This window comes from Lycorma delicatula, chromosome 3 (assembly GCF_047948215.1).
Source record: "Lycorma delicatula isolate Av1 chromosome 3, ASM4794821v1, whole genome shotgun sequence".
Taxonomy (NCBI): domain Eukaryota; kingdom Metazoa; phylum Arthropoda; class Insecta; order Hemiptera; family Fulgoridae; genus Lycorma; species Lycorma delicatula.
Window position 1 is genome coordinate 133,769,726 of NC_134457.1, and position 24,640 is coordinate 133,794,365.

A 24,640-nucleotide genomic window follows, 5' to 3' on the forward strand; every position below is an offset into this window, starting at 1 on the left:
TTTTTGTATGTGGTTCACTAAAAACTAAATATAGGAATTGTCATTTTATCACTTGAAAACAATTTGCTTTTATTTCTAACATAGATCCATGTATGGAGAAACTTTTAAATGAAAAACTAATGCAAACATATTAATAACTTATTTTCTTTACATGTGTACTTATAAATGTGTAATTATTTGTTTATGATTGATTTTTCAAAGGTGTAGGCTAATTTCATGACCCCCTTACACTACACCGTTATCCCCAAATTGATAAATGCTGGTTCTATTTGAACAGCTATAATTATATTATTATAGCACCATAGGATACACCTCCTCCCTAAAATAGGATAGCCCAATTTTGCAAACCCAAAAGAATAAAATAGCCAAGTTGGGTAGATTAGAAATACTGAATTCTAGATTTTTCATATTAATGGATTATCTAATAAGTTCTATTCACTACTATTATATGATGATAGAGAAAGATTGAGAAAGCTTATTGTATACAAAAAATAAGAATCAACATAATGTGTATTTAAAAGCTGAATTATGAGAACTGTGTTATCTGTGATAAACAAGAATGGAATTTTCCATTGTTCAATAACATTCATTCAACCAGGATTGTTTCGTACAATTTTGTTTGAAACAGTTATTACATAAAAACTGCAATATGGATAAATTTTTTGAGATAATACATGAAGTGAATAAAAAAGAGTAATACTAAATAGTTTTTCATTAAATTAAAGTATTTCTGATTTTAAAAAGTAATTAGCTTATTACTTAGTAACAGTAATTACTAAAACTTTTAGTTTTTGTGAGGTTGCGTTTAAGTAGTAATATGTAGTTTTCAAGTATTACTAAATATCACTTCAGTATTACTAAACAAAATTAATACATCTACCTAATTTCTGTACGCATGTTGTATCATGTTTATAAGAGACTTGTTGAAACCTGCATGAAAATCGGCTAAATGTCAACATTTAATTCTCATCAGTAATCTTACTTTTATTTTTGTCAAATATACTACCAGCGTTTAATCACCATGTCAAGTAGCGAAAATGAAACGCAGTTTTTTCTTTCATCTTCTGGAGTAGTATCTGTTGAAGATAAATGAATTAATTTCGTTAATGCGCTGAAGGGTAGTGAAATTGTATTAAAAAGATTAACCACGAAGTCGTCTTGAAAGAAAAAGATAAGACTATGTTACGTATACAACGTACATTTCAATCAAGCATTGGAATCACAACACCAGTTGAAAGATTGAAGAAACTAATGAATAATATTAAAATAAAACGAAACTGACATTAAAAATGTAAAATTACGTCAGTGGGAAAACGATTTTCTTAATATTAGAATCAGTCGTACATAAGATTCTGGGTGCAACAGAAGTTGGAACTGAACAAAATAAAAGGTGAAAAATAGGCCTACATATGAAGTAAATTTATTATGATTCGTCTACGACATCCAAGAACAGCGGGAAAAAAACATGAGCAGAAGAGAAACGAAAACATGAGCCTACTGGTGATACTGAAGAAACGAAAAACTTAACACACCGGAGCTTCAAATACTTGTTCTTAAGGAACAAAGAATTCTTGTTAAAGAACATCTGAAACTGATACATCTTAAAATGAAGATATCGAACAAAAAGATATTCAAAAAAGAAAATTTGAAATTGAATTAAAAAAATATAATTCAGTATTGGGCGTAAAAAATAATTCCGAAAGCGTTCTGACGCGAAACGGAAGTACTTTGTTTAATATGTAGAACTTCTTAGTATTGCCATAATAATATTTTGAAAAATTTTTTTAACAATTTTTTCCTCGTGTTTATTTTTACTTGGATTTTTTTTTACTTTCTTTTACGAAGTAAAGGAAGTATTGTGATTGAGAAAAAATTAGATTTTCAGATTTCAACAGAACTATCCATTTTGACCATCTCTGTATCCATTTTGATTAGTTTCGGCGTGACGTCTGTACGTATGTACCTCTCATAACTTAAAAACTGTTAGCCGTAGAATGTTGACATTTTGGATTTAGGACTGTTGTAACACCTGTTGTCTAGTTGTGCAACACACTTTTTGATTGCAATTGACTGGACTAAAAGTGTCCAAAAAAGCCCAAAATCCAAAACAAAATTGGATTTTTGAATTATTCTTAACTGCAGTAATCAGCCCTCATAGAGAGCTTTTCAACGATATATAAAATTGGTAATTATTTTCTTTGGTTCCAGAGTTATAGCCAAATAAAATTTTAATTAATGAAATATTAGTCTTATATTGGAAAGGTACATTGCTTCGAACGAGACTTCATTTTCTTTTTTTAAATTTAAATTTATTGATTTATTAATAATATTAACCTCTGATTGCAAAAATATTTTTACAATAAATAATAATTCAATAATAACGACAAAAAACAAATATGAAAAAAAAAATCAGAAGTTATTAGTGAAATAAAGTTTTATGTTCATTTCATTTAGTTCAAAAATTTTTACATAGGTTAATAATTATTAATAATCAATATATTTAAATTAAAAAAAAAAGTTAAAAAATATAAAACTAATATAAAATGCTGATACGGATACCAAAAAAATGTGATGCAATGTGGTGTCCACCACAATGCAACTGTGTAACTGTCCACTTAAGAATTGGAGAATCGTATCTCACTTTCAAAGAAATAAGTTTAAATGAAGTGCAGAAAAAAGTGTATACGCAATTTAATAGGCATACAAGGAAGTCATGCGGTGTCCACATCAGAGTTTTTTCATATATGCAGGAAATAAAACATTTTCTTCTTTAAACCAGTACTTCCTACAAAATAATGAAAAAATATACTTACAAAAAAATAAACTATTTATAAAAAATAAATACAAATTTTGCGTGTACATGCAGACGTTCACGTACGAGTTTATACATATGCGTGCTTGTGTATATGCATACAAATGCATGCGTTCGCGTACACAGCCACATATTCTATTTTGTATTTACAGTTTATTTTTATCTTTTATTTTTATTGTTTTTTATCGATATATTTTTTATTCATTTATTAATTTATAACAATATTTAATACTAATAGGAAAGGAGAAACGGGTGAGGTAAAGAGGTAGCCGCTAAACATTTTGTAATAAAACATTTAATATTTCATTTTTTACTTCTCTCCCACGTAGTTACTGATCTGTCTCTTGTACTTCTTATTCATTGTATGCAATTTCATCATCTTCCTCTTCATAAATACCGTTCATAAATTTAGCTGTTATGTAGTACTGCACATGCGACTACAATTTTAACGACCTTGTGTAATTTAACCCTGACAAGATTTCCAAATATGAGGAAGCCCCTTTTGGTTTGTCCAGAAACTCTATCAATAATGACGCATTCTTTTGTTAATTGTTTATTGAATCCTTCTTCTAATAGATTGCGTGGACCCTGGAAAGGAGTTATTACCCACGGTTAAAGTCCATATTCACTGTCTGCCAGAAGACACACAGATCTATCCAGACGTTTCATAACTTGGAAAGTACCACTACGTCGCCAAATTTGCCTGTCATGGGTGCTCCCAGGCCAATACTTGTCACTTTTTCACAGGTATCACAGGTGGGTTGCACATTTATACTCTATAACCTTTTCTTACTTCAAAATGCGTACAGTCCGATGCTCCAATCACACAGAGAAATTTGAATCGAGCTGCCCCATTTCTCTTTGGCAGTATGGAGCTGTTGTGCTCTTTTCGGGAAATGTATGTTTCCAGAAGCTTTGAAATTGACAAGATTTAACTCATATTTAAATTTTTGCAAACAGTTGCCTTATGCACTCCAAAATCCTTTCCGACACCGATTTGATTATCAAGATCAGCAAGGTATCTCAAAAAAAATTGACATTTTTTCTTGCGCCACTATTGCACCGCCTCTTTTCATCTGAATCCGGTAAAACCATAGCAGTTAAATATTCAACACTATGTTTTTCAAAACGCAGCAACTTTTTGTAATTGTCATCATTGATATTTCGGCGACCTTTGAAGTAATAATTCGATACAACTACATTGAAGTAATAATTCGATTGAACGACCTTTAAACTTATAATTCTGTTTATTTTCAAATCTGATCTTGAGCTATCTTGAAAATCGTTCAATATTAGCTTTAAATTTTAATTAATTACTAGTGTTTTATTCGCCTCAATTTAACAATTACTGTGAAAAAGATTGTGTAGTTTTAAAATAATACCTTTAAATTTAGTAATTACTAAAAGTCAGTGGGAAATACTAAAACTTAACGTTTTATTCACTTTTTTTAGAGTTTTTACTAAAAAAAAAAAGCTCGGTTACAATAATTACTATTTTTATTCACTTTACTCATTAATAGAATTCTCCATAAACAAGGAAATATTAAGAAATAATTTTTTCCTAGAAGACAAATGGAGAACCTCCCCATTTAAAAAAATCACATTTTTCCGATTTCTATTGAAAAATTTGCCCTTCCCTCGGTAGAGAAATTGAATTCAGCAGTCATAAAATTCTCCACTACAGTTTTTTAGAATGTAAAATCTAACATTTCTTCCCGTGTTTAAGGAATAATACATGAGAATGATGTTGCATGGTTTTTAATAAAAATAATGTTACCTAGCCTTTTTATATGTTAAACTGGCACAGTAACCTGCATACTGTCATTAACTAGAACTTTAAAATGATGGGGAAAGAAAGGATAGAAAACGTTATTTCTAACATTTCTTCAAATGTCCAGTCCAAGCTAATTACTTCATTTATGGTCCTTTTTTAAATTATTTTCCTTAATATGATCTAACTTTACTACCCATCTGATAGATATTGTGTAATTGAGTTTGAAGTTGAATAACTTGAAAGTGGACTGTCAGATTTTCAAAATGTGTTAAAAAAAATTAGTTTAATTTGCTAAATACCATTAAAAATTAAATAGCATTAAAAAATCCAGACTCTGTGATGGTTTTGGTAAATCAGAACAAATAGCCCAATTCTTGACTTTGTATAAAATTAAAAATCAGTTCCTTCCAATTTTTGAAGCATTATTCGATATAATTTTAGATGCATATGCTAAAACTTAGATTACGAAATTCTTTTCAGTTTTTCACGCCTTTTTATAGAATAACATTTCTACAACTGTAGTCCCTGTAGATTTGGGTCATAGTGTTTTATTATACATGGAATGTGGAGAATGCTGTGTTCTCTCTTCCCTGCTTAGCAGACTGAAATAATAAATTTCAAAAATTATGTTTAAAAAATCTGCACATCATGATGTCATTTTAATATTTAAATTATAACATTTAATTCATAGCATGGGGCAACGAGTCCCATACACAATTCTATAAGATCTCTGTAATTATAGAGAGCAGTTGTATAACAATTCTTATTTATAGCAGAGCCGTTCTAGGAAGGCGCTTTCCCCTCTACTTACTAAAAGCTTGTTACTACAGTAACAGTCCGAAGCTATTTATCAGAGTATAGGTCACTGATTGCCCCCCCCCCCACTCAGTTTTCAGTCTGACATCGTCGAGTTCAATTCAAAGTATAAATGAAAGTTAAAAACATTAACCTACAGAATTATCAGAAGACAGTATTATCAGAAGGAGTATTACCAAGAAGTAATGAGAGACTGATGCGAAAACATCACACTAAATTCCTTATCCGCAATCACAATCCATCTTTACCAGTGACTGGGCTAGCTTTGGGACGCAACGCCGTAGAACTGCCCAACCAAAACACATTTTCTTTAAAAATAAACAAATGTAATGAGGTGCAAGCCCCAAAATTGCCTCCGGCGCCCTCTCCTTACGAGAGAAAGACTCCTTAAACAAAGGATTTCAGCCCAATCTGGGCGAAAAGGGAGAGCGTCACGAAAGAAGCTCGTTAAAGAAGATCGTTCCGCCGAGTCTCTACCGTTAAAAACCCTCATTGGATTGGAACGCAGTCCAAATTTCACCAAATGAATCAACGCCATTCTTATATTTATAACCCGCTAGCCTATTAGAATCACCCAGCAGCAAAGGACGTAATTCCGTATACTAAAATAAGTAGAAAGGTATTGCATCCTCCCGACATCCCTGCGTACCCTTCCGTTAGCCTACAGTACAATGATAGTACATGCGTAATGTGCTGTGCCACAATTAATTTTTTTTTTATAATCTTTTATACTGTACTATAAAACTTAAAATGAATTCATTGATTGGTCGTTTATCGAAAATGTCAAATTGTTTTGTTGTTTAAATAAATTTTTTATAAGCATAAATTTGCATTCATTACGTTATTGTAAACAAATTCATGACTATCTCACTGCCACGAAAATTTTAAATAGTCTAACATATCAATCATCGGGCTTGGTCCTGCTTCCTTCCAAAAAAATGTTGGTTTCTAAAGATTGAATGTGTGTTAGTCATACGTTAGCATCACTTTGCCAACAAAAATAAATATTTTAATTCAACAATAAAATCAAAGGAAACGTATTTTTTATAGTATAGAAAATACTAAGCACAGTCGTTATTGTTAAATTGTCTTGTCCATTTATATAAAAATTAATAAGAGTAAGTTACACATCATTTTTATTTTTATGATGGAATATTGTTTATTATTTTTGGTTTTATTTATTGATTTAAATTATGCATATTTGTATAATACCGGACGTGTTTCAGTGTTTTTATCCTTAGCAGATTTACATTTGTAGTTATGGAAATTCCAAAGAAAACTGGTGGTCGTAAAGTTTTACAGTCAGACTCGTAAAGTCATTTTCAATGTCTATACTTTTATGAAAAATGTTGCCGCATAAGGTCCACGGTTAATAACGAAAGTTCAGGAAAGGGTTGCTGAAACAAGAGGAGTTTCTCGCTGTAGTGTTCAGAGAATAATTCAAGAAAGTAAAAAAAATGTAGCATCAGATAGTGGATTTTCTACTCCAAACAAAAACATGTTCGCGAAATAAATCGAAAACAGAAACTCATAACTTTGGCAAATGTGTTATTAGACGAACTATAAATGAATTTAATGTTTCGCAAGGTCAACGATCTACAATAAAAAGTTTATAAACAGTGGTAAAGAACAAAATAGACTTATAAGGGTGGAAAATGGGCTTTGCAGGAGGTTATTAGACAATTAGGGTTAGGATTGGAAACCCACCGGGTTGGTCTAGTGGTGAACGCGTCTTCCCAAATCAGCTGATTTGGAAGTCGAGAGTTCCAGCGTTCAAGTCCTAGTAAAGCCAGCTATTTTTACACGGACTTGAATACTAGATTGTGGATACCGGTGTTCTTTGGTGGTTGGGTTTCAATTAACCACACATCTCAGGTATGGTCGAAGTGAGAATGTACAAGACCTACACTTCATTCACACACTCATACATATCATCCTCATTCATCCTCTGAAGTATTATCTAAAACGGTAGTTACCGGAGGCTAAACAGGAAAAAGAAAGAAAGAAGAAAAAGGGTTAGGATTGGAAAAGACGCGTAATAATAGAAAAAATGATATTCGGAAGAAACGAATACCACATCTTCAGTGATAGACAGATACAGAGCTGAAGGACAGCCAGTCATGTATATTGACGAAACGTACTTATGTGCATTCAACATACAGAAGGTCATATTGTTGGACGAATGATTTCGATGATACATCCGGGTTATACTTACTCCGATTTCTAAAGGTTAAAGAGCAATTATCGTTCACGCTGGTGGGGAAAACGGTTTCTTAAAAGATGCGTTATTGACTTTCAAATCTGGAAAAAAATCTGGCGATTTCCATAATATTATAGAAATATAGAAATTATGAAAAATGGTTTTTTTATTAGTTGATTTTTTATCAACTAATAAAAAATTTATTAGTTGATGCTAGTTGTGGTTGGTGGTTATTAATTTATTAGTTTGGTGCCCCGAAATCATCTTCTAAGATATGTGAAATGACTGAAAGGCTTACTGAAAAAAATATACCGTTTAATGAAAAAATGTTAAAACCCCAGCTATATGAATTAATTGTCAGTAATTTAAGATTTAAAATGAATAAAATAGATGCTTTACTTGCTGAAAAGGGTGACAGTGTTATTATGTTTTCAACCGTATCACCCGGATCTCAATACGATTGAGATGATATGGGCTGATGTAAAGAATTATGTTGCTGATAAAAATCTGACTTTCAAATTAGATGATGTATAAAATTATTGCAAGATAAGATAAAAGCAATTAATAAAGATGATTGGATGCAAAAATTCCAGCATGTGCAACAATTAGAAAAAAAATTTAGAGATAAAGTCCGTGATTTCCTGGTATCGGAAATTATAGTGAACACAGCAAACAATTGTGAAAACTATACTGATAGTAATAGTGACAGTGAATCCAGTGACAATGACGATTCAAACAGTGAAATTAGCGGTATTGAAGAGTCACATTAATTAGGGTAAGTAAATAATATTATGTTTTTATGTTTTTTGCATAGGTTAGTAAACCGATTCTGTTACGAATAATTTCTTCTCCGCATATGTTGCGTACCTCTCACAGCCGTATGTGCTTCCTTCCGCAAACGCCTTGCTTTTTTTACCCACTACCACTGAGGCTGGACGAGCAGTTACGCAGTGCGCATCCTCAGTGTGTGCCTTGGCCTCTAACTTCCCGAGACCCCGCAGGATCTATGCCGTTCCCCGTGGGGGTCGCTCACCCGGTTGGCCGGGACTCGGCCTTTTTTTGTGCCACGCCTCTAACTAGTACCCTCCCGTGAAGGTTTTATTTTTCCCCCAAAAATCAGTAGACTATCACCGACGACGTTTTTGGTGCCAGAGTCAGTCGTCAAGCCGCCGGCCACCCCTGTATTTTGTCAACGGCTGCTGCTGCATCTTCCTCCACAGCCTGCTCCATCCTGCCGGCGACCAGAAGAGCCAGGTCGTCGGCATAGGCTATTAACTCGAATCACAATCAAACATAATTCTCAGCAACCATCAAATGCTGTGTTCCACGGTACTGGTCCAAGGACCGACCCCTGTGGAACTCCTCCAAATATTTCTGCGGGAATATCGTCGTCTTCGGTACTTATATTCACCTTTATCTAGTGTAAATAGGAATTTATAATACCCCGAAGATAATCCCCAATGTTCTTTTCCCGTAGCGCCTCATTAATCACAGGCCAAGGGAGGCTACCAAAAGCGTTTCTGACGTCTAAGAAGTCCACTAACGGGATCCTCCTTCGACGCCAGGAACCACTGGCTCGATCTGTAAAACAGTTAAGCACATGTCGCAACGCATCAACCGTGGACCTCCCCTTCACGAACCTTACTGTTTTAGGGAGCGCCAATATTCACCTCCAGACCCACCCGTAGTCTGTCTGCAATCAACCTCTCGAACAACTTCCCAGTGGTATTCAATAAATAGATCGGCCGATCGCTCTTCTTGGGTATCAGTACTAAGCGTGCTTCCTTCCACCAGTCTGGAAAACGAAGGCCCTCAAGGGCGTGGTTAAAAGCGTCAAGCACAAGCCAGGGATGTCTGGTCACCAATTCTCTGACAATCTTTCCAGGGACCAGATCTGGTCCTGGATTCTTAGTAGAGTGCAGTCTGGTCATAGCTACTTTTAGCTCTTCAATTGTAAGCCTCGAATTCTGTTCAACAGGGATCTCATGCCATACGGACTCAACAACCGGAAAGAGTTCCTAGATAGCACGAAGAGCCACCACGCCAGAAAGAGAGGGGACAGGCCAACCGAACCGGTCCATAACCAGTTTATAGGCACCCCCGCCCCCTATGGATCAGCATCCAGGCCAGCAATCAGCTCATTCCAGACCCTAGTTTTAGAATTCTTTATCGCTACGTTTAGCACCTTCCTTGCTTTACAATAGTCAGTCCGCAGTCGTTCATTTACCCTACCGTTTCTTTTTGAATCACGTTGCATCCTTCTCCTAGAGGTAAGTGCAGCCTCATTCTTTTCAGCAATGACAGGAGATCACCAGCACACCCTACGTTTGATGACTGAACAATTCGGCCGGGCCATCAAGACTGGCTGCGATAGGGTCCTACGGCGTCCGCGGCCAATGAACGGACCCTTGAGTAGTGGCCAGTCCGCTCATCAGAGACTGCCTGAAGCCATCATGACCTCCGCTTTCGGAAGGCCGTCTGTTGATCGGTGGTGGCTGCGGCTGAAGCCGCCATTCCTAGAGGTACTGTCCGGGAACGTATATCTGGTTGGTCCCTCGTTACGGTTGGTCCCAGGAACGTATATCTGGTTCCCTCGCTCCTTCGTTCAGGAGCAAGGGAATAGAGACCCTTGGGGCGTTGTGTATAGAGCCCTTGGACATAAGCGAAGGAAAGATGTCCTCTTGTCAGCTTTGTCAACCCACGAGGGTGTGGTAATTTATAAGGACCGTGTCCTTAATATTCAGCTGAATGATTTGTTCCCGCATGACACTATGGTGGGTGAGATTTCATACCGCCGGCATGTCAAGCAGGAAGTTGCAATTTTCGAGACCGACTTGCAATCTTCTGAGATCACAAAGGTGGAGGTGCGCCAGGTGATCGGTAGTATAGCAAGGTACAAGGCCCCCGCATATGATTGTATCACAGTAAAACTCCTTGTCCGAGCGCTTCCCGTAGTCCTTGGTCGTCTAACTAGAATATATAATAGGTTGCTTCGCCGGCCACTTTCCGGCATGTTGGAAGCTTGTTGTTGTTAGGTGGCGACAAAGATCCAACTGTTAATTCTTCTTACCGTCCACTAACGCTCTTGCATGTGATAGGCAAGGTTTTTGAGAAGATCCTATATTTACATATTAACGTTAGATTGTGGATTAATGTTAATGTTAGATCATTTGCTAATGGACAACCAGTATGGATTACGACCGGGCAAGAACACTGAGGATGCCATACTAATGGCATATCCATGGTGATGGATATAGCTTCCTCTGGTCCATGTAAATATGTATTAGGGATTGTTCTGGACATATCCGGGGCATTTAACAACTTATTTTGGTCCTCTGCCCTGTTACAGAAGCGTAAGTGTACAAGAAATGAATTAGAAGTCTCTCAAGTTATTTCACTCATCGGACCGTTTCCCTGTGTGATGACGGCTCGGAGGTTTCTTAAGACTTTAACTAAAGGATGCCCTCAGGGCAGTGTTCTTAGTCCCCTTCTTTGAATCATAGAATTCTATTCCATGTTGCGTTTAAGGTTGCCATGTAGTTGTCGTGTCGTCGCTTATGCTGACGACGCGCTGCTACTGATTGAAGGGGGTTTCGCGTTACGAGGTAGAGTTCCGAGCTGCTCATGCTTGTGAGACATTCCAACTGTGAAGTCTCCAATATAAGATGATTTTCAGCTCACAGAAAACCACAATGATGTTGCCTAAGGGCCGATTGGCTGCTTCCCGACGAATCTGGGTTTGGAAGGCTGGTCTCCCCATTCGGTACGTTACGGCTCAAAAATACCTGGGTGTTATCCTTCAGATTTTTTGGTTCAAGGAACATCTATAGCATGTAGCAAAAAAGGTTGCTGATGCTTTTTATGGAATCCGTAGTCATTCATCCCGATTGTAGGTTGAATTACCGTACCATGCGTATCGTTTACAAAGGTGTCAGCGAAGCTATTATGCTGTATGCTGCGCTTGTCTGGGCTCACCGCATGGATTTTTGGTATTACGCGGACATTTTTCTGCGGGCCCAGCGAATCCTCTTTCTGGCTGTTATAGGCGGTCATAGAACAGTCTCACGGGAGACAGTCTGTGTTATAGTCAGAGTCAAACCAATAGATATCTTGGCTAATGAGCGTAAGGAACGCTACATTTCCAAGGTAAATAACCTATTGACGTCAGAACGAAAGCAAGAGATTGAAGCCCGAGGTCTTGCGTCTTGGTAGGTCAGGTGGGACGAATCCCCCACAGGTCGCTACACGCATGGTATATTTCCTATAGTGTCTGATTTAGGTGCGATAGGATGGCTCTCCCCCAATCGGTATATCACACAGTTTCTCTCCGGGCATGGTGCCTTTCGGGCGAGTTTGGCTAGGTTTCGTTTGGTGGATTCGAGTCAATTCCCGGATTGCGGGACTGATGATACAGTGGACCACGTCCTCTACGTCTATCTCCGGTACGTCTATCTCCGAGGTCGAACATTCACGACCTGTTAGGGAACTTGAGAGAATACATTTCTTTCTGGATCTCCGTATTAACTAGATGATCCACGAGATGTGGTCTGTAGTGGCTGGTTTTCTTCGCGTCCTTCCGGTATGTAGATCTGCAGAGGGAGTTTAATCGAGGTACTCGATCGTGGTAGAATCCCGGTGGCTAGGGTTCTGGCTTAGATATTGGATAGGTTGAAGGTAGGTGCATTGGCATCGTGCCACGGTTATATTGATATTGTTTGTGATTCGATTTGGGGCTCCCGCTGGTGGGGTTGGCCACGCCACCGGGGTATGTTAGCCCATGCGACCGGGGGCGTGGCTTTTCTCCGCCGGTAACGGTCCTGATCGTGACTTGGTAGTGCCACACGAGACACCATGATGGTACCGGGTGGGGTACGGGCTCTGTCACCCAGCTCCTGCCCGGACCGGAATGAGGTTGCGTTCCCCTTGTTAGGTGACCTAAATTGGTCGACTTAATTAGGTGTAGGTCTGAATTTATATGTTGCGTAAGACATAATTTTGATTGGTATGAGTGTAGCACTGATTTAACTTTAAACTCGTTCGTTTTCTGAGTCATTCACAGTCACGAACGATGCTGTTAAATCTGAACTAGGCGTGGGTTCGCGCGTCCGTGGTTTCGGTCAGTTAGTTTGAGGGAATCATGTTAGTTTGGATGTGAAGATTTCCGTTTGGGTCTACGTGAAGGCGAAATTTGATATGTATTTTACTGATACAAATTTCTGCCGAGGCATTTACATCGGTGGCATTCCGACCGAGACCTGGCTGATGACTGTGAGATGTAATCAATTACAGGGTCTAAAGACGACCCTCCGGTAAAGCCCCTCAGGGCTCGGAACGGAGGGGTGGTGTGGCGACCAGTAACGTCTCAAGGTGGGTGTTTTCTCCTACGGGGCTGGGAAGTTGATCGCAGGCGGCGGCCTGGGAAAAGGTGGTGGTTCTCTGACCTGAGCCAGGAATATCGTTGATGACGTGCGCGCTGAGAGCCTGCGGATCTATTTGCGCGTCCGTAATGAATACGTTCATGCCATCAAGGAAGCCAAACTCAAGTTTTGGCAAGACCCCCAATGCGCGAGTTGTAGCGCAGCCCCTGGCTCGCTAAGTCATGTTACCTACCAAAGCCATTGCACGTGCTGTCCAGTGTTCGGTGCGGGTTTGGTGATCGGCACCACACGTTAACATCTGTGGCGACTTACCAGGCGTTCTTGGATACTCTGTTAACAGATGAGATTAAAGCAGAAGTAGGCGTCAGGGCGGGTGAGACATTATTCCCTGGCGTGCGGGCTGTGGATCCCGTGACTATAGACAGAGTGGTTTCTCGAATAGCACTGAGAAAGGCACCGGGTATTGACCAACTACCCGCGGTTGTCTTCTATCATCTGCTGCCTGTCATAAGAGCCGCTTGTTAGTCTGTTCTCGGGGTGCCTTAGCTGGGGTTCCTTTCCGACTTGTTTGGTGGTTTTGGTGAGGGTGCTCTTAAAACCAAGAAAGGATCCGATTGAGGTCGGCAGTTATCGGCTTATCAGCCTCTTGCCGGTTATCAGCAAATTGCTTGAGAGGTTGGTTGTGGAACGGCTCTGGAAATGCATCGATATGAACTGTCTTCTATATCGAGGCCAATATGGCTTCATGAAAGGGGTTGGCACCGAGGATTGCATCTTAAATGCTCTTGCCGAGGTGGAAAGCGCCAACTGTAAATTTGTTTTGGCAATTTTTATAGACATAGAGGAAGCATTTCCTTCCTTGTGTTGGAGTTCTGTCCTCTAAGAGTTGGAACGCCGCAATGTTACCGTAGCTCTGCAGGCCGTAGTGCGTGACTATTTGTCTAACCGTACGGCTCTGTTTAGAGATGCGCACCTGGCTGTGGAAAAGTCCGTCATCAGGGGGAAGCCTGCAGGGTTCCGTTCTCGGTCCCTTGCTGTGGAATATGGTATTTGATGGATTTCTGGGACTGATATTCCCAGAAGGGGTCACCGCCCAGGCTTTCGCCGATGACTGTCTTCTGTTAGTTCATGGTAATTCACGTCCGCAGCTAGAAGATCGGGCGCAGGCGGCTTTGTCGACCGCGGAGGACTTGATAGACAAGCAAAATTTAAAGATTTCTATGCCCAAGCGAAGTATATGCTTCTCAAGGGTGCAGACAAATTATCGCACAGTCGTAACCCCCACATTAAATGTAAAGGCTGTGTGATTAGCCGAGCTAAAGTTCATAAGTACTTAGATGTTTTGTTTGATGAGAAATTGCTGTCTAGCAACCACATTAGGTAAGTAGCGGCGGACGCCGTATCTGTGATGTACTTGGAGGATTGCTCGGAAGGATTACGGGCTGTCGTACCGTCATTTTTACATGGTGTACCGAGGTTTCTTCGAACGTATGACCTCTTATGCTGCGTCCGTTTGGGCGCATAGGTTGGACAGAAATAGAGCACTTATTCAGAATCTAAGGAGTGCCCAGCGCAGAGCCTTAATAGTATGCACAGGCGTTTTAAAAACAACCTCCTACGAGGCTACCACCATATTGGTAAAGCCTCTCCCAATCGATGTAGTGGTGAAAGTTCGGGCGGCCATGTGGAAGTTGTGAAAATGCAGGGAGCCGAGGTACTTGGGATGCTGTTTCAAGCCAGGCCTGTTCCGGAGCGGAACGGTGATCATAATGCACCGGTTCTAAATTTCGTGCAGTTGTCCATATCCCGCCTGTGAAGGAGCTTTACAGTCTCACGTTGGATGCATGGCAGCAAGAATGCCACACTACGACTAAAGGAAGGTCGTTGTATAGATTTAGACAGGATTTGGGCAGATGGTATGCCTCTCCTTCGTTTTTAAGAGCAACGGGTGCCCAGGTGCTTTCCAACCACGCGAACTTGAACCAACATTTGTTCTGGTTCCGCCTGGCAGCTGATTAGCTGTTCGTCTGCTGGGAGGTCCAGTCGAAGTAAGTGGTGTTTGGCACCATGCTTAATTCCGTTCATACAATTAGGTTAGCTCTAGAAGCAAGTTAGGACACTGGTCGCTAAACTGATTCAAGGCTCAGTAGTCGTTTATGGCACAGAAATTCGGTCTTTTGCTTTAGGGCGACCAAATGGGGTAGAGGCGGGAGAAATTCCATGCAAATCAATCAATACCCTACGTTTTCCTGGACCATCATTTTGCTCAACACGTCGTCAGACCTCTCCAAGGTACATAGATAGCCTTTCCGCTGTGATTTGAATATTTCCACCAAACATACCCGATAGTTCAGCAACAACAACTCTAGCCTGACGCTCAGTAGGTTTCCAACGAGGTACTCTGACATATCCAGGTCGGGCGCTTTCCACCACAAGCGTAATTGCGTTATGATCGGTAGCGGGTTCTTCCATCCTTTCACTAATCATCGGTACTATTCTTTCGGTAACTGCCGTTACACCCACAATTGAGCTTCTACCCCTACTGATAAACGTGGGAGCTCGACCCTTATTACATACTACTATCCCTATCGCAGCAAACATAGTCGCCAGTGCATATCCACGCCTAGTTGAAATTTTGCCACCCAATTCTTGGCTTTCTGCATTAAGGTCTCTCATTAGAACGATGGGCTTTCGGCATCTTCTGATAAAGACTTTAAGCTCGTCGCTGAAATCGTGAAATCTTATCACCCCTGAATGAGGGGAAATATAAGTCGCCATGAAGACATGATCCGTTAACTCAACGGTGATAAAACCGTTACCTCTGATAAGACCAAGCTGCGCATACCGACCTGAGACTTTTAATATGGCTGCGTCAGCATACCGATCCACTTCGCAGGTGTGGGCAGCCACCCTCCTCATATTGGGCTCAAAAATTGCCAAGAAGTCGATTTCTGAGGTCAGCATTTGCATGACCTTTAACCCGAATGCAAAGCTCATCATTGTCACCCTTTCATAGTGCCAATACCTCGCCAGCCTCCTGTCTTGTTACCGACTGTGTAACACTACGGAAAGATCCGCATAAGATCTACCCGTAGATTTCACAACTAATGTGCTACTGTTGGTTACCGCTGGCGTCGCTAACTTAACCACCGGGGCCATTTCACCCTATGCTTTTGCCGCCACCTGTGTTATAACCATCTTGATTCTGCCGGTCCACCGTCTAAAGGTGTATATCAGAATCCGTTTAACTTCCACCCAGCTTCCCCTCCGGAAGAGCAAATATTAGTGATTGTGAGATCTTCACTGCCTTCTTAACAGCAACAAAAATTACGCGTAACGCGATACCCTCACCTTCTGCCAAATCGTAAAATACCTTGTATTCCCGAATAGTTTTATCCTGGCTCCTCCTAATAATTACTCATTCTTCTTTTTTGATATGACGACATAATCTCTGGAACCTGTGCGGCCGCTCCCACAGATTCCCGCCGACGCTCAATGTTTGTAAACAGGCAAATATCGCCCTCAGCCTGTCCAACATTGGCCACCAGCTGCACATAGGATGACAAGTCTGTTGGCCACCTCTTGCCAGCCAGCTCAATCAATTCTTCGTCTGACAATTGCTCGTCCAGGAAATTCTTCATATAGACCGCACGTGGTTCATTCGTTTGGGTCGCCTGCGTTATCTTGTTTTAATGGCACCGAAATTTCTAGCAATTTTTGTAGCCCGCGAAGAATAGCCTGTAGTTCCATTTAGTGGATACTAATAAAATCTGTCAATCCAATACCGTGTTTCTGTTTTAGGATGTATAATTCAAGTCCCAATCGATTAGTCAAATTCTAGAGATTTTCAGGTGGAGGGAGTATCCTCCTCCTCAGTCGACCATTGCTTCAGCCTCTTCCGTCCTTTGTCATTCTTACTTGTTTTAGATACATCTGGCCCAGCCGCAGTCGCAAAGTTGATTCGTCTTCTTCCATTACGAACTTTGCTCCTCGTTGATTCTACTTATGACCAGAGTGTTCAGTGCTCAACTCCGTGTTCTCTGAAACCCCACACGATGGGGTTCGGAAAATTAAAAAAAGGGGGACGGTTTTTTTTTGGGAGGTAGGTAAAATATGGAGCTGAAAATGGAATAGAAAAATTAGGGGGTTGGGGAAATGTGACCCCCAAAAATCGATTTAAAAAAAATTGAGGGCTCAGGGGTTGAAAGGACCCAGATCGAATAGATCCTGAGGGGTTAGGGGCTGGGATAAAAGGGGAAGGAGATATTAAGGGAAAGGTGTTTCCCCTTATAATTCAGTCTGAAGACTTAGAATATTTTACACTTACCATGGTAGAATGTGAAAAATTTCAATTTCTAAGTCCTTGTTTACTAGTACTACCATCTGCTCTAGACTTGCAAAGCAAGGGATCGAATTATAGACCTTATTACTTATAAGATCAAGTCTATAAAAATCACAATAAAAATTGTGTTCGTAATCCAAAATACTCACTAATAACTGAAACACATCCATAAATATTTAATCCACACGTTCCAATTGCACAAATAAAAAAATACAGAAAAATAACCATCCAAAATAACAAAAGTTGAAGAGCAAACTGACAGCACATCCATACTGTGTAAGAGTTACTCAACTCACCTTGCCATAGCTGCGAGTAAATGCCTTGTTATAGCATGTATACAATGTTATAGCATGCTATAAATGTTATAGCAAATGCCTTGCTATAACTGCTCAGCTGTACAATGATTTAAATTGGCATGAGCTGTAATGAAGGCAAGTCATAATCAATTCTTAGGCAGCCCATTTTCAAGATAATTATCCTTAATCCTAAAAATTTAACCATACCTAGTAGATGCATTAATGAAATACTACTTGTTTTTGTTCTTCTATGTAACATTTCTCTTTACCAGTGAAATATATACTGTATTACAACACAATAAATACCAAATACTTACTACTTGGAAGATGTCATATTTCATGTGTGTGGTTGTTTTTCATTTCTTATATATAATTTTATATACTTGTGAAGTCACTTTCTTTCCAAGTCACAGTCTAATAAAACCTGATGAAAATTCTTACATAACCTTGGCAGAGTTAATAATTTAATAAGAATATTTACATTTTATTAATTCAACATATTAAAAAAAAGAAGAAAACAGCCAGTTAGCCAGTTTGGCTATATCACTGTAAATTGAAAGATTTCCACATTGAAAAGTTGACGGAGTGTTAGAATGCTATTTCTACTTCCCTTTTAATTCCATTCATTTCTGAAATTACCTTATTGTACTATTAAGGGAATACAATAACTTCTCTGGAAAAATGAATTTTTTTGTTACCATACATCTAAATATTTTTGAACTAAACAGAGTATACGAGTACTAATTTTTAATTTTAAAATATTTAAAGATACAATTTTTTTATATTAATGAAAGTAAATTACTGTTTGTTAAATCAGAGATGCAGTAATCGATCTGTACCTACAAGCAACTGGCAAGAGTTCTGAAACTGGAGATTTAGCTAGACGAGTAGTTGTTGCATTAATATGGTTCTGGTTAGCTGTTGCTCTTGCACTTCTTTTTCCTAACATTGGTGTTGTTATTGATGTTTTAGGATTCTTTGTGGCTTTTTTTACATTTTTATTTCCAGGTATGACTAATTATTACTTTTCAAAACTAAATGATTATGATACTAAACAGTATTTTTGATAATTTAATAAGTACTTAAATCAAGCAATTTTTCTAGTCTTAATCCTTCATGGAAAATAAAAATATTAAAGTAATAGCAATATTTTAAAAATTATTTTAAATTCTGTTTTTTTAAGTGGCTGCATAATGCAACATATTATGAAAAAAGTAATTGAAACTTCCTAGATATCAAAGAATAATGAGAAAATAAAAAGTGCAAAACCTTATTATTTTCAAAGTTAATTTTTAAAACAGTATTTTTAAGTATATTTAAGTTACTTAAAATTTTCTAATAACCCAGATTCAAAGAAAACTTAGAATTAATGTAGAAGAATTTCTTCTTCGTGCTCCTTAATAACCAATCTATGTTACAGAGGTGTTAAATATAAACAAGTTTAGCTGACTGTTCACAAGTGCTCCTATTCTGAGTTGTGCTTTACTAATGAGAAATCTTAGAATCCAACACACACAGTTACGCAACCATGTTTATTTTATTGACAAGCTGATGCTAAGCTGTGTGTTGCAGTAGCAAACTTTCTCCTGGAAAATTAAAGACTTAATTCAAATCTGAGTCAGGTTTGAGATTTTTTATATGGTACAAAAATTCAGATCTATATCATATCCCATGCGTAAGTTTTAAGTTTAATTTTTCATATAAAAAAAATGTATAACCTATATACATGGTCAGTTACAATCATTCCAGAATAATTTTCTAAATATAGAAAAATAATCATTTTAGTATAAAAATATTAGAACCTGTTAAGAACTATATAAAAATAACAATTGCACATATATTTCAGGTGTATCTTTATTAAATAGACCTGCTGAGAATGCTACAGTCAATTCAAAAATAGCAGCAATTATATTAATAGTCCTTGGACTTATATTTTCAATAATGTCACTCGCAGTTGTAATATATCGATTAATTAAAGGAGAAGAAGGACATAACATTCTTTGTCAGTAAACAGTGTGTATTTTTATTATTAATTTTTTTGATTGATACAATTAAGCCTTGTAATTCTAATTAATAAAACAGATAAATGTTTATAAAAAAATAATGAAATTAAAATAAGTATATAAGAAACAATCAATTATTTATTGAAGAGTGTTTCAGTTTAATGAAATTAAATTTAAGAGAAACCAGTTTAGAGCTAAATTATATGCAACCAAATATAAAGATTATATTTTAAGGCTCTATAGAAATAATAATGTTATAGCTATTCAAGGTTAAAAAATATTAAAATTATTTTTTTAAATTCACAGAGACCAAAATGTTATTTATCCAGAAATTAATAACAAAATTTTAAATATCAATTAGAAATTACAGTCACCCCTCATTTAACGAAGCAGATAAGTTTCATGAAATTACATCCTTAAATAAAACTTTGTTTTAGATTTAAACATATTATGGTCAGGATTGGGGGGATAAGTTCTTGATATATAAAATACATAATATATGTATTGTACAAGTATGTAAGCTTTAAGGAAAGTAATTTTTATTCAATAAATTTTTATATGATAAAAACTTCAATATTAAAAACATTTATTTTAATCCATAACAAAATTGATTAAATTAATGTATTAAAAAGATTTGCATTATGAATTGTATAATAATCACATACATGCTTAAGAAATGTTATTTATTATAAAATGATCAGTTATTACAACTGTACAATCATAACTTTTGAAGATATGAAGTTAAAGGTGATTGTTTTTGCTTCCTTTTTCTTTCATTTAATAATGGCTTGTACAGATTTATTGTATTTAATATTGATCTTTTTACGATAACAATTCTTACTAAATCTAAGTCATTTTCACAAAAAAAGTTTAAAATGTTATGTACATCACTGAAATCTTTTGCCTAATTTATGTTTTTTTTCTACTATGTTATTCACAAGATATTTTAATTCTTCAATTCTTGAGACATTAACAGTTAATTTGTGTTTCTAAATACATACTCATGTAAAATTTTAATATGTTAAATTATGTTCATTATCTTTATATCTTCATTAATAAATAATATGTTTGTATAAAAGTTCATTGGTTTAGAGCGATTTATCTTCATTCATCCTTTAGAAATATTTTCATAAAACAGGATTTTAAAAATAACCAAAAACATTGTAAATTATGGACTTTGTTATATCGAGGCTCCTTTATCAGAGGTAACATTAAAACAAGGTATTTTAATCTACTTTTCTTTGCACTAATATAAATGAAAATCTTCTTTCTTTGTCCATCAATAAAACTATGTAAAAAATAATAAATAGTAAAGATCTTTTACTATTATAAAATAATGAAAAATGCGATTTCTCTTCAGAACTAAGTAGATAAATGAAATGAAGCAAACTTACTTAACCCTCTAACAATAAGGTGTTGGGTGTTACAATCACATAGATGGTAAGATCAGGTCAGATCTGATCCACCATTTGTTTTCATCATATTTTTGTAAATAAATTGAAATTCAGGCTTGTAAAAAAAACAATTTTATTTTCCAAAGAATAATAAAAAACAAATTTTGTTGTGACTATTCAAATTTTGAATTAAATTTGAACTAAATTTAAAATAATAGTTTTGAATAATTATCAAAAAATGAATTTTCAAAATATTGAAAAAATAATTTTGAATTAAATTTTTGTTTTGCAAAACAATGCAAAGATAGATAATCAAATACTTGACAATTAATTACAATTATTTTACATTACTTTTAATGATGTTTACAATTATTATTTGAAAAAATTATTAAATTTTTTGCATTATTTATGTTTTCCATTATTTTTTTGAAAAGCAATTTTTTTGTTATAAACTTGATATGATAGCTATTTATAAACAATAAATTTAATTAGGAACCCATGTAATGGTATAATGATAATACATTTTACCTAAATAATAAAAAAAATTTTGAGCAAATTCAGGAACTAACATAAAATAATAATCAAACCTATAATGAATCATCAGGATTATTAACACATTTCAGGCACAACACGATTTTGTGTTCACACATAAAAAGCTGTTGCATGTTGCACAAAATAAATTTCCCTTCCTCTCCTTTGAAGGATCACAAAATTTGCACCTCCTCCTTTTTGGACATTGATTACCTGTTGGTGTTGCAGATGTTTCTGGCACTTCTGTAGCCAAAATGATACAAATAGCAATTTTCAGTTCTCTTGAAAATTCTTTTCAGTTCCATTCGTTGATTGGACAGTCTTCCATTAATTAGTGGTTAGTCCAAAAGCAAGATCTTTTATGAAGTCAGCATGAGCATCATTGGAGAAGTGCTTGCAGTTACAATTCCATTTAAAAATCAAAAAGGGTTAATGTCATCCAGCTGCTATGTCAAGGATTGATAGTGGCGACTCGCGTATAGGCACTGTGGAACTGCAGCAACCCCTATTTCCACTTGATGTTATTAATAACATTTAATATAATGAGTCCTTTTTTCTTTAATTCTTTCTTTATACTTGTACAAAATATAATATTTAAACTTAATGTACTGACATTAAGTTTAGCTATTGAGCCATCCCCCAATTTATGAAAAATATACAAAAATCTTTGTATGGAACTGTTAGCAACATGGTGTTTGGCTGTTGCGTGCATGCATGCATGGGTATGAAGGAGAGAGAGCACTGTTAGTCTCGCAATGCCGATCCTGGCATGTGCAGGTGGAAAGGTAGTTTTTTTTTACTCCACATTTGTATGGAATGTTCCTTTTTTGTTCCCTTTTCTGGTTTAGCCGGTGGAAGGAATATGAAAGTGGTTTAGTTGTTTTTTCAGTAGTGATCAGAAGATGATGGAAAACAAGGGTTCTTTGATTGTCAAATCTGTCCAAAAACATGTTGGAAGGCTGAAAGAGAAGGTAATTTCTACTACCATTACTAAACCTAATTATGTATTTGTTTCTGTGTACATAGAAATTTAAATTAAGCACAACTGGACTATATGGTTTTTAAGCGGACATTTTATTAAGTAATTATCTAATAATACTAAAAAATATTATCTGTATTGACATTTTATTATTTATTCGGTTAAACTGAATATGGTTTTTAAGCACTCCAAATTTTTTGGAGTAGCACCACCACTAATTTTAGCTACGAGCCACCACTGAACAATCAACACCATCTTTCATAATTTTATAAAACTCTATTATCTCTCGTTTATTAGATTCAGCGTTTACTTTTCCAATGTGATGCATAGACAAAGTAAGGATCACCTATTTTTAGGTTTGCATATGAAACTTATCATTTTGTCATCTTGACACATGAACTGAGAACAATCTCTGGAGCAGCTGATAGCATCGAAGGTGGTATCTGAGTTTTATTTTTTCGAAGTATACCTATAAATATAATTTGACGTTCACAGAGCGCATTAGTCAATTCATATGAAGAGAAGCAATTGTGTGCGGTTACATCATAATTAGTCCCTGAAACTGGCGAGATCAGCTTCAGGACATATTGAGTTGGAATCAGTAAATCTCCTTTTTTTCTTTGTTATATCCTCACCAATGTATAAAATACCACTTACAAAGTAAAATGTTCTTCAATCACAACCTGAAATATTTTCAGACCGTACTTATCGGGCTTTGACAGTATGTACATTTTGAAAGGACATCTACCATAGAAGCTTAGCAGAATACAGTTACATATTCTGAGGGGCTGTAATGCTTTTCACAATTTTCTATAAAAGTATACCACATTTCATGAAATAAAGCAAATTTTTCACAGGACCGTCATGCTTCCTGTGTTGTTTTATCATCAAATCTCAAGTTTTCCAGAAGAAAACGAAATCTCTTGTGTGTCACAGACAATGAATAAACTGGTGGTCCAAATATTGGTGAAAACATAGTCTTCAGTTTTTAGTTCTGATCCCTTCAACACACCACTCAAGAACAAGATCCCCAGTAATCTCTTTACCACCATCAAATCTGTGAAATGTATAAATCACTGCGCTGATTTGTAATTCTGTTTTTTTTTTTTTTTTTATTTCAATTTCATTGTTAGTAAGACAAGCTATTTTTGCTATGATGTCATCTGTTAAAAACAACAAAAATAATTGCAGTTCATTAGTTATGCCATGGCTACTTCTTTTTGGCTCAGGCAAATGAGTAACAACATTAGATGCTGTTATCTTGAGAACCTCGAATGGAGAGGAGTGTTGTACCAGATACTTTCAATGTCTTTCCTTAGCTCAAAAATTTGATCGTCTTCATTATCATCATCATCATGAAGATGGCCTCACAATCAAACATGTCTGCCACATCATCAGTTTTAGGTAAAACCTCACCCTCAGTCCCTGAATCAGCTAATCTGTCGTCCTACTTCCTCCTCCAGTCTTCTCAGTTCAGCTATAATATCTTCAGGAGTATAGTTTGTTATTGAATGCCATTCTGAGAAAACTGCAAAAAAAATTATTATTAATTATTATCATTACCTACCACTTAAATTATTATTTAGGTGCAGGTAGTGCAAAAAAATGTAGGTTTTTGTAATGTGAAAAACAAGTTTACAAATCAGTACTTCAATAAAATGCACGGAACAAAAGGCTGAAAAAAGCGTAGCGTAAAAGATAATGTTGGGTCAGATCCAACCTGACACCTAACATGAGCGGGTAAGAGGAAATACAGTAACACTTACCAGAAAGTTGTGGCTGCATTCATGCCTTCCTAAAACTGACTGGTAGAATTCCTTGATGATTTTGGACCTTTTGAAAAAGAATGGGGGAGAGATTGAGGAGGAAGACGACCGCTTGGATCAGATCCAACCTGTACCTTACTGTCAGAGGGTTAAGTTCACCTAAAATGTTAGGTGGTCTATATACGGGATAAAATGCCAAAAGGCTTAAAAACTTTGCTTTGCTATTTATAGAATTATAACAATTAATAGAAGAACAGTGAAAAAGAATAGTGAAGAGGGTTAATCTGCTTTCCATTTGCAGCTATTATTTTGAGGCATAGATGGGCTAATTATACTTTAACAGTATTCT

At 36.6% G+C, this 24,640-nt stretch overlaps 1 protein-coding gene across 4 annotated transcripts in view; it reads left to right on the forward strand.

Annotated features, from left to right (window-relative positions):
- Positions 1-20,707, forward strand: part of LOC142322019 (sodium-coupled neutral amino acid transporter 7-like) — an 85,112-nt gene extending 64,405 nt beyond the window's left edge. For all 4 annotated transcript variants that reach the window (XM_075360601.1, XM_075360599.1, XM_075360600.1 and 1 more), the window contains 2 exons: positions 18,436-18,626; positions 19,465-20,707. In XM_075360601.1, coding sequence (XP_075216716.1) covers positions 18,436-18,626; positions 19,465-19,628 — 355 coding nt within the window. In that variant the 3' untranslated portion in view covers positions 19,629-20,707. The remainder of the gene's footprint in view (positions 1-18,435; positions 18,627-19,464) is intronic.
- The last annotated feature ends 3,933 nt before the right edge of the window (positions 20,708-24,640 follow it).